Source organism: Gallus gallus, chromosome 3, assembly GCF_016699485.2.
Source record: "Gallus gallus isolate bGalGal1 chromosome 3, bGalGal1.mat.broiler.GRCg7b, whole genome shotgun sequence".
Lineage (NCBI taxonomy): Eukaryota > Metazoa > Chordata > Aves > Galliformes > Phasianidae > Gallus > Gallus gallus.
Window position 1 is genome coordinate 106,605,375 of NC_052534.1, and position 15,382 is coordinate 106,620,756.

Consider the following 15,382-nt stretch of genomic DNA (forward strand, 5'->3'; position numbering starts at 1 on the left):
CCTATGAGACCGAGGAGGAGGATGAGATATGGGACTTGCCTTGGATGTACAGTCAGACTTGTCTTTATCGTAAGAAACCTGTTCTTGTATGCCATCCAAAGCTGTTGATTTTGAATTCCCTCTATCCTCTTTACTGTTTATTTGTTCATTGGCTTTTGCCAAGCTTTGACAGTAGGAACTGATTTACCAGAGGGTGGTTATTCCAATTCTTGGTCCAACTCTGGCCTATGTATCACAGAGACACTGTTGTGCAAAATCCTGTTGTTCTTACAGGAGGAGGGAGTTCTTGGAGTGATGAGAGCAGGACATTTGTAAGATCTGGCTTTTCTTCATACAGTTTGGATTGGATTCCCACTGCTGGTTTTATTCCATAGCACACCAATGAAGAGTTGATGAGACTTTGGAAAAAAAAAAAATCACCAGTGTAAATAAAAAAATTAAAAAAAAAAAAAAAAAAAAGAACACCCCTAAAACCATACATACACACATACACATGCAGACCTGCTTCAACTTGCATTACAGGTTTTCAGCCCGGGAGCAAATCACTTGGGAAATTTAATTAAACTTTAATGAGGTACTTTGATTGTTGGGCCGTGTGCCTAGTGAAATTGATGTACAATGAAGGGGAGTCTCGTCATGCTGCTGGCAATAGCTGGCAAGTTCATGTAGAGCAGAGCATGTCATCCTAAATCACCTTTTGAACTCAGGAAGCGGGGAAGAATAACCAGGAAGCTCTAGTGGGTCATTTAATTACAGAAAGTCCACTGCAAATCAGTCCTAAGCGCTGAAAAAAAACCCTTAAGGTTGGTCTTCTTGACTTTTTGGGGAGGTTGGGGAAGGGAGGGCAGGCAGTGGTGGTGCTTTGGTGGTGGTCTGGGTTGTGGGCTTCCTTCTCTTCCTTCCACTGAATGGGCAGGAGCCTTGATATGGGGAACCCTGCAAGAGATGGGTGATGAATGGGCATCCCCAGGGGTTCTCCACAGGACCTTGGCTCCCACCTACCCACTAACCATAGAAGGGCATTGTTTGGTTGCTGGTAGAGATGTTGCTAGTGGAGGGTTTATGCAGGATTTCCCCACACACCAGAGAAAGGCTGCTCTGTTATGTAATGCTGGTTCAGAAACGGCCATTTGACCTTGCAAGAATTATGCAACCAGGTCCCACCTCCTTCTGCCTCAAAGCTAGGCCTTCATCATGGAAAAGATCTGTCATAGATTCTATCCTATCTCATATGGGATCTCCAGATATCCCTTCCAACCTCAAAGATTCTGTGAAGAGCCTCTGAACCAGGCTGGATCTGGGTGAGTCCCAAGTTCTAGAAGAGGAAAGAGTTGCAAGGTTTGCAGGAGAGAAACATAGGATTATTCACGTTGGAAGGGGCCAAGAGCAAATTTCTAGTCTGTGTCCCTGCTCAAAGCAAGGCCAATTAGAACAGGCTATTCTGAGCTGAGATTTGAATACCTCCAGGAATAGAGATCCCATGGATGTTCTGGACCCCATCCTCATGCTTAACTACTTTCAGAGCTTCACTGCTGCAATTTGCATCCTTTGAATGTATCCATTTTCTGCACAGGTCTCACAAGAGACTCTCTGCTCTACAGCCTCCCATTAGGTAAATGGAAGCAGTAATAAGATCTTCCATGAGCCTTGTCTTCTCCACCCTGAACAAGCCCAGCTCTCAACCTTTCCTCATACGATTACCAGAACAAGTAATCCTCTGCTGAGCTTGTTTGCCAGCAAGAAGCAGCTTTGAAAGGTAAATTCCTAGCCCTCCTGCATTTCTGTTTGCTTCCAGAATTTCAGTTGGAGGCCCTCATGAAAGAGATAAACAACATCAAGGTAGACACCATCCATGAGATCCTCTAGGCTGATATCCAGACCGTCTTTGAGATCCTGGAGCTGAGACTCCAGAAGCGACCTCTTTCAATGCATCTCTAGATTCCTTGGCGTAGAAATATAGTCCTGCTCCATGCCTTCTCAGTTGTGCTGATGGGAGAGGCATTTTTGGCTCTGGGCCTTGGTTTTTAGGATCCATCACCAAGGCAGGGAATGGCACCAGCTCCCACTGAGGAAGGCTCCTGGAAGGGCAGCTGGGTTTACTTGGAAGCCCAGGTATCAAGAGTTCACAATGGACTTGTTAATCCCAAGGAAGATCTAAGCATGCTCTAGTCAGGGCTGCGGGGCTGCACTGAAAATTCTGGCCATTGGAAAGTCAGAAATGGGTTAGCATGTCTCCACCTGAGTTTGAGATACTACAGGGGCACAGAGATCCTGGCATGTCACACGGTGATCAACCTGTAACAGAATGACCTGCTGCTCTCCAGCACCACCAGGTCCTTATGTGCAATTATCTTAGATCAACCCTCCACAGTGCCAAGAGATAAAGGTCCTTTACCTCCTCTGGTCCGTGCAAATGAACCGAAGCAGTGCTGGGAACACGTCCCTGGAATGGGTGCTTAACTCAAAGCACAGCATAAGCTCTTGAAATCTGACTGAGCAAGCCAGACAGGGACAGAGCAGAAAGCTATGTCTGTACATGCCAAGTGATTATGTACCGTGTTCTTGGAAATTTGGAGGCCACCTATCCGATAGCAGTATTTCTTGGCCTTTCTGTAAAACCATCCACCCACAGTCTTACAAAACCAAGCCGTCAGAGCACTGACGTGGTGTGGCTTGGAGGGACAAATCATTTTGTGTTCTCCACTGATCTTTCAGCAAGACCTGTCCATTCCTGCTCCTCTTCTCAGCACCTAGAGACAAGCCAACTTCTCTACTCTCTGGGAAGTTAAGGATGTGCAGGTTTCTGTCATGCAGGGCACTGAATGAATGCAGAACCAAGAGTGCCTCCCCAACATTCATTTCTCCTCCTGGTGCCAGTGTTTTGTGATGCAACTTTCTACTCCGTTTCAGGATTGCTCCATTGGATGGACCAGACGTGTGCAATGAAGGAAAATGCTACTACTGGGATTGGTCTTGCAGACTGACAACACAAGAATGTAGGAAGTGAATGAGGTAGGGACGTTGGATGGCCATGGATGTCCTTCCTCAGAGTTCCCATGGAAACATGTTGGTCTGAGAACCAGTTATCTCTTCACCTCTGCTGTTCAGACTGTCCATCAGGGCTGCAAGGAGACCAGCCTGCTGGAGTCACCGACACAAAGTCTTTTGCTTTCCAGATGCTTAATTTGTGAACAGGAGCTGCTGTGCAGATGGGCTGAGTTGGTGTCCTTGCTGCAGGTAGGAGCTGGGCTGTAGAGCTGCTGTAGAGATTGAGTGGGCATCCACCATCCCCCTGATGGGAAGTTCCTTTCTCTCCCTGATATCTTGCCTCTCTGATGTCCAAGGAAATGGCTGAGCTTGTGAAGCACCAGAGTGTTAGCAAGACAAACATCAAGAAGATCCAAATCCTTTGCTTTTGCAGCAGAGCAGAAAGACTAAACAGAAAGTAAGTCCCAGATCTGGGCTATAGCTGAAGAGTGAGTAAATCCATCATCCAGTCATTACCGAGAGGCTGTGATCTACACTTAGCCATCTGAATGATGCCTCTGCTGGAGTGTTCAAGTTGGGAGCACTGCTACCCTGGGATCCCACAGTGGAGACAGCTGGGCATGTCTGGGAAGTAAATCCCACCTTAAATCACTGATCAGACTTGCCCAGATCTGTGCAATCACCGGGGAGGGACCTGGCAGGCTGAGTAAAATGTTCAACATTGAATGGATGCATCCAAATCTGTCTGTGAGTTAAAAGAGGCATGGATCCAAGGGGGGGGGAGAAAGAGTTCACGTGTGATCCTGAAATGTGATCATGTAAATAATGCCTCTAACTGCATGATCACATCACAGGATCTCCTGTAACTCCAGGTCTCCTGCAATGTCTGGCACCTGGAAGGAGTTGCACAAGCATGCTAGAGTCCAGTGTTTCCTAACACTGGAGCACTTGCCTGTGCAGTTGTTGCACACTACTTCCACCAGATGAGACGTCTGCCCCTGACAGCAGAGAATCAGTTTGTTGGTCCCAGTTCAGGGGTGCTGAGAAGCCTGCTTTAGATTAGTTTTTTTTCTGTGTTCCCCCAGGATATTGGCCAAGGCCCAGAAGGGCAGCATAAGACCCTTCATTTGACTTAATTTGCCACAGGAGAAAGTCCAGCTATTTTCACTCGAGCTTCAGGAAAAAGAAAAAAAATAGAAAGAAAGAAACGCCATTTGATTTCTCAAAGCTGGAAAGCAGAATGCTGGCAGGGGGGGAAGAATTTTGATGCAACAGATGCATTAAGTAATCAGCAGACCCCAGAGTTTGGACAGTCACTCAGTGGTTCCCACCTCCTGCCCAGGCAGTGGGGATCAGGACCATGCATCCCCTTGGTGCCTCCCAGCTCCCTGGGATACTGGGAGGGAGCAGCAGGATCGTTACTCAGCTCCCACGTGAGTGGGTTTCCTTCCTGCACCGCCAGCCCAACCTTCTGATGTTTTGTTCACTTGCAAAGCTCTGGGAGCCAGGATCTGCAACTGGCGCGGGAGCTCCTGGAAAATCAAAGGGAAAGAACAACATCTTGGGCTTGCAGAGGCCCTCCTCAGTCCCCTGCTGAGATGCATGGGCTTCCCAAGCTCTGAGAAGGAGGAAGGGAAGGGCCATTCCCTTTTCCCCCCGCTCCTCTCTCTGCGCCACAGGGTGGGAAATGGGACCCCAGCAGTCCTTACACTGAAGTGGTAGTAAACAGGGGTGGGGAGGCAGTTCAGCTCTGTAAATCATCCTGGACAGGAGGTTGCCAGGTTTTCTCTATTTTAGCACTTTTCTACACTAATGCCAAAGGAAAAACTCTCCATTAGAAGTTGCTCAACGTTAGGTGAAAAAAAAAAAAAAAAAAAAAAGAACAACACAAGCTACCAAAACCAGCAAAAACTACAGACTGTCTGGTGGTGTTCAGACTCAACTCCTTGTCCCTAAACTCCCCTCAGATTACTCCCCCTGATCCAAATCCTCCCTGTTGTTTTCACTACCCAAATCTTTGTGCAGAACAAGCTGGCCTAGGCACTGCTCTATTGAGGGCTGTTATAATTTCATAGCATGGATGATTGTGGTTGAGAGCCAGGGATTTTCCCTGTCCTTTTTTTATCAACAAGTGCAAATCAATTTCAGGTTTCTCTCTGTCTCATCCTCTGTCCAGTGACTACCCTTAAAAACATGCCAACCTTCAGGCAGCGCAGAGGTTTTGTCTTGAGCTCTATGGATGGTGCCTGAAGGTCTACAGTTGTAAATGAAAGAGAAGGGTCTAGCCAGCACTAGATTTTACTTATTTCTTACAAAAAGACAGAAATCTGTCCCTTGGAGAAGATTCTCATTTGTCCCACTGCTTTCACACCCACTACACAACCTCTCCCTCTTTGTTGACCTACTTGACCCTGCTGGGGTCTCAGACTTAGTTCTTCCACCCCCTTTTCTCTTTCCATATCTGCTTGACAGAGGTGGGCAGGAGCCAAGCCTAAGCCTTCAGCCATAGAGCCCTCAGCTCTTGCCCTGAAGGGACTCTTCCACATATCGGGAGAGCTGGGCAAGGCCTCGATGGGGCTGAATCCCCTGCATGTGGGCACCAGAAGTGTAAAGGCAGGCAACACACTGGGTTTGATCAATCAGGTTGATGTGGAAGCTGCTCTTGACTGTTGCTGGGCCTGAGCCTGTAGGGTTGAGGTTGAACATCAGTCTCCAAAGTGGTGGTGGAATCTCCCTCCTTGATCTCCCACAGCCCCTGGCCATGGTGCTGGGCACCCTGCTTGGGGAGGACCTGCTGGGGCAGGGAGGACTTAGAGGTGCCTCCAGCTTCAACTCTTTTGTCATGTTGTGGATTGATCTGGCACTAGCCAGCCCTAGGCTTGTTTCCCCAGCTACCTCTGCCTTTGCCCTGTTACCCTCCTATCCCAGCCCTGGTGAGGTGGAAAACCCACCAGTCCTCCTGTCTCGAGGCCAACACGCTGCTCTGTGCCTTCACTCCTGTTTTCCCATTCCCAGTGTTTATCCTCCAGCACGTAGCCCTGGGGGAGCCATAGGATTGCATGGAGTGAGAAGTTATTTTTCCTTGACATAAACAGCCAGGCCTTTCCTCAGCCTCTTCTCTTGAAACGTGGAGGTAGGCCCTGGACTCATAACATCCGGCAGGAGGGGCTGGCCTTATCTGCCAGGAAACACTCAGCTCCGGATACATCCTCCCTGCTCCCGGCACCCGAAGCAGCTCCCATTGGCAGTGCTGGGCAGGAAACCACTCAGCAGCTTGCCTCATTCCCTCCTCTGGAGGGACGGGAGGGAGGGTCTGAACCTGCCCTCCCTGCTCCGAGGAGGAGCTGCAGCTCCATGGGTTGCGTGGACAAAGGGGTGGAAGGAGAAGGATATTATTTGTGAACAGAAAGAGGTTAATGTGGGCAAAAAAAGGAATTTGGGGGAGTGGGTGGTATCAAGCATCTCCCTTAGGCTCTGCCCCTGGTTTGTAGGGAGGCCTCAGTGTGATCCCCTCAATCACTTCTTGCCTCCATTTCACTCTCGAGCTGCCTGCCTTCTGCTCCGAGAGCAATGGAAGGAAAAGAATAATATCTCATATCTGATTCTGTAGCATGGGGCAGAGACCCCTTGTGCCAAGGACAACACAAGGTCCTGTTCAGATTCTTGGTAAGAGGCAGCTCATGTTGCAACACCAGACAGAAAAAGGATGGGAGGGAAAGAAGTGTTAGTTCCATTTTACAAACAGGGAAACTGAGTCACGGAGATGCTGCTTGTCACCAGGGTCTGCCCCTGCCTGTGTCATAGGGACAAGCCCTCTGTGCCACCCAGCTCACACCCAGCTCTTCCTGCCATTGGTGATGCCCTCTGAAGAGGGCAAAGCCTGGAATTAAAATGCCCCTTTCCAAAACATCCCCTCTTCCTGAAGCTTTGTGAGATGGGGGCCACGTCCCCTCATCAGAGGTCAGGACATGAAGGAGAGGAGCCACCACCTGCTCAAGGGATGTGAAGGTCATTACCCATCATGACCAGGTCTCAGCCCTCAGCCAGTCCTGATCCGTGCTATCCGGGAAGGTGACCTCATCCTGGCTCCCAGCACCCAACCACCGAGGGTCAAGGGCAGCCTGGGGACAAGGGTTGGACTCATTCTCCAGCTACTTCTTGGCAAGGAGAGGGTCTTATTCTGTCCCAGCCTTGCCATCCCTGAGCTGCAGCCCAGTCTGAGGTCATTTTATCCTTTCCTGCAGCTCTGATTTGATTTTCCTGCTGGTTCCCAGCCTGGAGAAAGCAGACCACAAACCACAGGACTCTGGTGTGCACAGGAAGGGAGGGGAATCATGCCCAGGAGTGTTGGGGAAAGAGTCCTTGGTGTGGAGATCTCCCCAGCCTCTAAACCTCCATGACCATCGCTCTTCTGCAGAAGCATTCCCTTCCCAAGCTGAAAAAAGATCCCTTTCCACTTCTATTAGCCTCTCATTTTCTAGCTGCCCCCTGCAGCTGTGCTGGGGAGAGTATTGAATCCCAATAGCTTGTTATGGGGTTGGGGTAGGACTCATATGCATTCACCAGGCTGCCAGAGAAGGGACAAACAGCTCTGCTCCCGAATTTCACCTCCAATTTCACCTCCATTGCTGGTGTGTGCCGGGAGGGAGATGGCGGCTGCTGCCGGCGCTGGGCGTGAGCCCGGATCTGAATGGCAAGGCCTGGCTCCCAGGAACCACACCTCGCCTTGGCTGCAGCTCCCAGTGCCCTCCGGGGGCCCCCGGCTCCCAGCCTGGGCCTGCAGCTGCTCCCGGCGTTCTGAGCATGGGGTGACGCTGCTGCTGCTGCTGCTGCTGCTGCTGCTGCTGCTCCTCACGTGGCTCTGCGCTGGGCAAGTGGGGACAGGCTTGCTTCAAGTTGCAAGGCTGGGGTGTGCGGAGAAACCCCTTTTCCCCTAGGAGACAGACTCTATCCATCACTGAGAGCTCTGAGCATGGGCTTTGCACTTTCCAATGACAAATATGAGAGAATAAAGGCAGGGACGATGCTTTTGGGGTAGTTGAGACAATCCCATGGCAATCAGGACACGGTAACAAGGAGTAGGAACTGCCAATGTCCCACAGAGAAGGTCCCATGAGAGGGGATAGATACACACAGCTGACAAGAGCAGGAGCTTGTCTTGTTTGTGGGATGGATAAAGATCATGGCTCTCCTCACCACAAGGATGTGTCCCACCTCATTGTACCATCCCCAGGTGCCCCTGCAGCAGAGCTGGCAGAAAGGACCCTTTGCAGTGTTCGTGTGGTGGGTGTGCCCTCCAATGAGGGCCTTCTTGGAAGGAAGCAGCCATCAGAGTTTACTGGTTGAAAGGCAGAGCCATGGCAGAACCATGAAACACCCCGACAGAGCAACGCTGCCTTGGCCATGCTGCTCCATCAATGTTGGTACCAGCAGAAGGCTTTGTGCCCTTGGGTCATGCCAGTGCAAGACTCACTGCAGTGAGCGATGCCAGAGGGACGCCCCAAGTCATCCAGTTCACAGCAGGACCTAAAGGGTGCCCAGCTTCACGTGGCCAAGTGTGGGTTTGGATGCCTGAGCAATGGGCAAAGGAGGACACAGAGCTATCTCCATAGGGACAGAGTTGGGTACAAAGGAGTACCACAGGACTAGGTGATCATTATGGTCCTTTCTAAACCAAATCATCCTATAAGCACAGCACAGGGGTATATTGGTGCCTCCCTGGACAGCCATCCTCCTTCTGGGACTACAGGCTGCCTGAGTCACAAGTCAAAGTTTGGAAGGCAATGCAGCCTGGTTGGGTTGGGTTGGATTGGACTGGGTTGGGTGATTTCTGGAGCTCCTTCCAGCCAACATACACAGGCAGTCATCACAATGTGTGTTAGGAAACGTGCTCCTCCATCACCAGTGCCCACTGACACGCCAAAGGGAGAGCCTTGCCTTACCCTCACTGTATCACCTACGTAGAACCCAGCACCGAAAGGTCTACCCACGAGATGATGAAAGAGAGATGACGTGCTGCCCCTCCAACACGCTGCCAGAAGGAAAGGTATGTATAGCTCCTACCTCAAGATGTTCTATCAGAAACGAATCCACAATTCGTAAAGATAACCACGGATCTTTTTTATTAAAAAAAAAACAAAACAAAAAACCAACAACCAAAAAACGGAAGTAGAAAAGTTTGGCTGAAAATACCAACAATAACAACAACAAAACCTTAAAAAAATAGCACTCGCACAGGAAATGTTTCTCCTTTGAAAACGTTGTCAATAGCTACAGCAATTTAAATCATAAAACAATCATCGTATAAAAACATATTTATTTAAATTAAATATTTTATGCAAACTCATATGTACACTCATTCAAAATGCATAGAGTCACACAAAAAAAGATGGAATGTATTAGCTTAAAAACCTGGGAAGTCATGTTTTTTGAGTATTATTTGCAATTATTATTAATACACGTTTGGGACTGAAACCAGAAAATCATAGCCACGCTACTAACTAATCATTACCAAGTGCCATACAGTAAACACTAAGATTAATCATGTCATATAACTGATTTAAAATAAAGCTTCATCTTTATGAAAAGAAAGAGAACTCGAGCAATACAAAATCCGAGGGGAGGAATAATGGAAGGAATAAATCAATGTACAGCTTTATTACAAGCAATAATACGTGGAAGTTAGAGGAGACATTGGGCACTGCGGCTCGAAACATTAAGCGTTCGTCCTCAAAGGATGCTTGATAAAAACGTGTCTGCTACATCATCATCTCTTTGCCAAAGTGCTCATCTGAAGACTTTTTCCTGGCCTGGTGGTGTGCGGAGCTCCTGCCGCTCCCACTTTGGGATCGCTCTTGTTGGGAGGCCAAGCAGGATGCATACAGGGCCGGATCCTGCCATGCACCCCTGATCTCAGCCTCCCCCGAAATGCATGGAGGTTGCACCCCATGCTGCCTCTGGTGCCCACCCAGGGCTGCTGCCTTGTCCTCTGGGGGGTCCCCAGGGATGAAGACACCACTTGGGACAATGCAACATGTTTGGGGATGGGGGAAAGGCAATGTTTGACTCTGCTGGTGTGCTCGGCCTGGCTGGGAGGCAGCATCACCAACACCAAGAGCAGGGACATGGGGCAGCACTGCTTGCCTGGGCCCAAAACCCAGAGTAGGCTCTTGGGGTAAAGCGCACTCACAGATCACATGCTCATTTAGCAAACTCTTCCCTTTTTCCCCACTTCCTGACTTTTCCCATTCAAAGGGGTTTCGCCCATGCTGTTTGCGAGCTGTCGTGACTCTCCCAACTCCAAAGCAGAATTGAGGGTACCCCAAAACAGGATGCAGCCTTCCTGTGCACCCAGACCATCTCTGCTTTGGAAGAGGGGCTTTGACAGCAGGAACCCCCCTTGGCCATTTTGGAGCACGACACCCAACGCTTTGCACCGGTGGCAAGCTGACGACCGAAATCCTTTACCTAAGCACCAAGGAGACTCCATGGCCCTCGTGGTTCGGATTCGGACACCCTAAGGGGAAACGAGCAATGTCCCCTTGCAATACCGCCAGGTCCTTCCTCAGCAGGTCTACGTGGCCACGGCTCTAGGAGACGCTGTAGTTGTTGTAGTAGGTGGCCGTGGCGTCGGCAAGGACGGAGATGAGGCTGGTCTCTGCAGCATGGGAGCTGCCAGCTGTCGAGGCCACAGGGACGTGTCCATTGGCCAAACCTCCAGCATGGTGGTCACTGTGGCCGGGGGTGTTGAGATATTGGTCGAATTCATTACGGTCCATCTCTCCCAGCAGCTCAGCTTGGCTCAGCTGGTCCAAGGTGTCGAAGCCATGGTGGTCGGGCGGTGGAGAGAGCTGGCCCAGGTGGGCGTGGAGGCTGGTGGGGTGCAAAGAGGGGAAAGCGGGTGTGTAGTAGCTTGGAGGAGGAGGAGGAGGAAGGGGAGGACAGCTGGAGGCCGGGGGGATCATGCAGGAATTTGGCTGCGGCATGGGGCTGAGCGGGTGGTGGTTGCACGGGAGGGAGCTGCCCGCGTACTCCGGGGAGAAGGAAGCTCCGGCGAGGTGGGAGCGGTGATGCTCCTCAGGGCAGGGTGAGGAGAAGAAGCTCTGTTCTGGGTCTATGGCGTCCAACGGAGACATCTCAGGAGGGGTGGGCAGCCCATACGGGTAGGCGTCCACACTGGTGCTGCTGCCGCTGCCTGGGGGATCCCGGTAGCCCCGGATGGGTGGCAGCCCCGGGCGAGGTGGATACTCACCCGGCCCCTCTTTCTCACCCCCGGCCCGGCCACAGGTCCGCTTCTCAGGCACGGCGTTTTGGTCCCGTGCGAGGCTGCCCAGCAAAAAACCGGGGTCTACCCGCTTGCAGATCCTCTTGACTTGCTTCTTCCTCCGGGGCCGGTACTTGTAGTTGGGATAATCTTGCATGTGCTTGACCCGCAGCCGCTCGGCCTCCTCCACATAGGGTCGCTTCTGTGAGAGGCTCAGAGCCTTCCAGGATTTGCCTGCAAAGGAGAACAGAACTCCCCTTAGCACCTGTGGATGCCGTCTTCCTGGCTCCCAACCCGTAGGAAGGTTGGGGTATCCCATTGCCACGTAGAGGACGCATCCTACAGACACCGTACGAGGACGAGACGGCGAGGAAAGTGGTCTGAAGCCAGTTTGCCAACATCCTACCCACATCCCGAGTCCTCAAGCAGGGTCACGCTGTGCTCAGGGTGTGCCGAGCCCCACTGCAAACAACCCAAGGCAAATAAACTTCCCCAGGGCTGGATCCTGCACTGCCTGGCTGGGACTCAGAGCCCGGCGGGGAAGTGTTGCCGTGTGGGGCCGTGCCTGACTGAGCAGGGGTCAGGGCGAGGCGTCCCTGGATGCATCCCAGCCCCGGGCACTGCGACCTCACCACTCCCTGCTCATGGTACTTCCACCCCAAACGTGAGCTGCACCAGATGTCCCCAGAGCAGGGGGGGGGGGGTCACATCCCACAGTACGGACATCCCGGGCTGATCCTCGGGGGTAGAAATGAGGAGATCAAAAAGGTTCGGTGCATTCCCTCGTCGCCAAAGAGAGAGTAGAAACGACACTATAAGCAGAGATGCTGCCTGGAAAACCAGCAAGGAGAAAGCCCAAAAAACCACCAAAGAAAACACCGCAGAACTGCCCAAGGAAACACAAAGTTTGGGTAAGAGGCTGGATGGAGGAGTGTTGCAATTCGGGCAGCCCGTTCTCAGGCTCTCTGGGCTGGTTGACTCTGTTTGCCCACGGTGTCGCAGGAGAAATGAGGATTTGGAAAGGGGGGCAATAGTGGGTATGGAGCTGGGGGGGGGAATCTGAGTTTGAAACGGGGTGAGATCCCTGCAAAGAAATAGCAGAAGCACCCCAAAATCGCAATGGGGGGGGGGGGGGGGGGGGGGGGGGAGTGGGAAAGCAAAGACAGGCAGGAAAATTTGGGGCCCCCTCCACATGCCCACAGTGGGGTTTGCAGCTCCAGGGGCAGCGAGGAGCACACACGGGTTCTTATAGTCGGGGTGCAGGACCCCATTTGTGGGATGGCCTCAGGGAGGTCCCCCCACAGGCGCTGTCCCGGGGCTCTGCGTCCCACGGGATGGGTGTGTGGGTGCCCATCCCGGGGTACGGGATCTGGGTGGGCTTCGCCTCCTCCCCCCACCACGGGATGCTCACACGGGTACCCACCCCGAGCTCTCCCCCCCAACCCCCGACCCCCGCACCGCCCCCTCGGCTCCTCACCGAGCATCTTGCTGAGCTCCGCGTTGTGCAGGTCGGGGTTCTGCACGGCCAACCTTTTCCTCTCGTCTTTCGCCCACACCATGAAAGCGTTCATGGGGCGGCGGATGCGACTCTCGCCTCCCTTCTCCCCCGGTGGGCACCTTGGGGGCGGCCCCGCTTGCAGCCCCTCGGCCTCCCCCCCCTCCAACCTCTCCGGCCACGGGTAGGTGTTCAGCAGCGCGGCCATGGCCCGGCCCCCCCCGCCCCCCGCAGCTCCTCCGCCCGCTGCGCCGCTCTGCGTTGCGCTGCCCTCGGGGTCCCCGCGCAGTCCCAGCCTCCCCACCCGACCTCCCCGTATTTATGAGCTCCTTGGAAAAAACCTCCTCCAATGACACCGAAGGGACGGGGCTGCTCCTCCTTGTTTGCAAACTCCTCACCCGGGCAGGAGAAAACTTCTCCCCACCCTCTGCCCGGCATCCCCGGGGGAGGAGAGGGGGGGCGCGCGGCACCTCGCTGCCCTCTCCCCCTCCCCCCGCCGCCCCCTCCCTTTTATAAGAGAATTTCGGTAGTTTTTCTTTTTCTTTCTTGTTTTATTTTTTTATTTTTTTATTTTTTTTGTACTTTGCACGGCGGGAGGGGTGGAGGGGGGGGGGGGGGGCAGCTGGGCTCCCACCTACACCTTCAAAGCAGTGGAAAAGTGGGGAGAAGGGATGGGACCGTGGGGTATATCACGGGGAAGAGGGAAGGGGCGAAAGGGGGTTGGAAAAGGGAAACAAAAATGGCCCCAGAAGTGGGTTCCCAAAATATCTGGTCAAGAACCACCCCCCTCTCCTTCCCTCCACCGCTGGCTCCTTCAAACCCTTCCTAATGTTTTGGTGAACTGCAAGGAGAGCCATCCTGCCCGAACCGTACATCTGTGCTGTGGCACCTGTGCTGTGTTTCCTTGCCCCATTACCACAAATTCCCACCTCCCTCCTGTGGGAAGAAGCTGGGACCTGGTGGGGAGTTTTGTGGGGTCACACAGAGCCGAGGACAGCAGAGGGGCTGCAGCATCCCTATTAAGTCCCCATTGCTCACCGCTGGGACGTCAGGAGGCGGAGGGCCAACGTGACACTTTATGGTCTTCTCACTGCTGTGTGTCGCGGTGCAAAGCCCAGATGGGATGGAAGCACCACCATCACATCGCCATATACCCCATGAACAAATCCTAAACCCCATTTTAGTGCAGGATAATCACCTCTGGGGGGCTCAGTTCCAGTTGGGACTTAGAACTGGCATGAAGGCGATGGGACTGAACCAGACCCCTTGCCCAATTCAGCCCTGAGGAATATATTTCAGCCGCTTGATTCCTTTATGATTCTGACCCCCTGACATGGGCTTGGCTTTGACGGATGGTGGATTTCCTCCCTGAGCTGCCAGAAAGCTTTGGGGCCAGAGGGGAAGGCATTTCCTCGAGCTGCCCCCGATGCAGAGAGAAGGGGAAAAATCCAAGGGCAGGGTGTTTGTGCAGGTAGATCCGCGTGCCTGGGTGTTCCTATTGACTCTGGGCAGGTTGCAGGGGATGGGAAGCGAGGTTTGTGATCCGTCTGGGTTTCCTGGTTTGTGGGATTGCTGCAGTGCTGCTCCTCCGGACCATCCGAAAACCTCGCGGAAACCACAAAATTTTCCAAAGGAACTGATTAAATCTATTAAGCTATTTACATGCAGGCTCGATCAGAGCTGTGTTATCTGGGAATACAACAGGAAGGCAATCTTCTCTTCTATCTAAAAGGCGCAGGAGATTTCCTGAGCTTGGGATAGGTTGAACAAACCCTTGACACACACAGAGCAATTGCATTTCATCTGGGTTTTGGAGTCATGCTGGCCCCGTGTCACGACTCAAAGTGCTGGGACAGAGCAGGGACGGAGGCTGCCGAGCCCTCATCCCAATTCTGTGTGTTTTGCAGTGGGGAATCACAGAATCCTAGACTCACTGAGATTGGAAAAGACCTCCAAGATCATCAAGTCCAACCATCAATTCATCCCCACCATGCCCACTGACCACATCCCTGACTGCCACATCTCCATGTTCCATAACACCCCCAGTGATGGTGACTCACCACAAAATGCTGCACTGGTCCACGTCTCTCCTCCCCCCCCCCCCCTTTTTTTTTCCATACAGTTTTCTATTGGGACCACATCTCCCAGTGCTTGGCTACACAGGGCTGGGACTCGTTGCAAAGACTCAAAGAGCAAAGACCCAATGAGCAAAGACTCAATGAGGAAAGACCCAAAGAGTAAAAACTCAATGAGCAAAAACCCAATGAGCAAAGATCCAAAGACCAAAAACCCAAAAAGCAAAGACCCAATGAGCAAAAACCCAGTGAGCAAAGACCCAAAGAATAAAAACCCAAAGAGCAAAGACCCAAAGAGCAAAGATCCAAAGAGCAAAAACCCAGTGATCAAAAACGCAGTGAGCAAAAACCCGAAGAATAAAAACCCAAAGAGCAAAGACCCAGTGAGCAAAGACCCAAAGAGCAAAAACCCAACAAACGAAGACCCAAAGACCAAACTCTCCATCCTCTTGGAAAACTGAGGGAGAAAACCCTCCACATCCTCTTTTTTTAGGCTTCCCTTTAGTAGGAGTTAAAACACACTGAAACTCAGACCGTTCTTCTTCTGAACACGTTACGCTG

The 15,382-nt window shown here is 52.1% G+C and overlaps 1 protein-coding gene and 1 long non-coding RNA gene across 4 annotated transcripts; one reads left to right on the forward strand and one right to left on the reverse strand.

Annotated features, from left to right (window-relative positions):
- The first annotated feature begins 2,600 nt into the window (after positions 1–2,600).
- On the forward strand, positions 2,601–3,714 carry LOC112532115. The gene is made up of 4 exons (XR_003074465.2): positions 2,601–2,799; positions 2,911–2,996; positions 3,177–3,237; positions 3,345–3,714. It is a non-coding gene; the product is annotated as an uncharacterized LOC112532115 (long non-coding RNA).
- A 5,373-nt stretch (positions 3,715–9,087) lies between these two features.
- SOX7 (SRY-box 7) lies at positions 9,088–14,615 on the reverse strand. 3 transcript variants are annotated; one of them, XM_046939243.1, is made up of 2 exons: positions 13,676–14,615; positions 9,088–11,485 (listed from the first exon to the last, which is right to left on the reverse strand). In XM_046939243.1, the coding sequence occupies exons 1-2, from the start codon at positions 13,923–13,925 to the stop codon at positions 10,578–10,580; spliced, it is 1,158 nt and encodes a 385-aa protein (XP_046795199.1). In that variant the 5' UTR covers positions 13,926–14,615; the 3' UTR covers positions 9,088–10,577. The 3 variants fall into 3 exon arrangements, with proteins under 3 accessions (XP_046795199.1, XP_001234628.2, XP_046795200.1); XM_001234627.7 differs by lacking the exon at positions 13,676–14,615 and adding an exon at positions 12,729–13,039; XM_046939244.1 differs by lacking the exon at positions 13,676–14,615 and adding an exon at positions 11,606–11,797.
- Between the last annotated feature and the right edge of the window lie 767 nt (positions 14,616–15,382).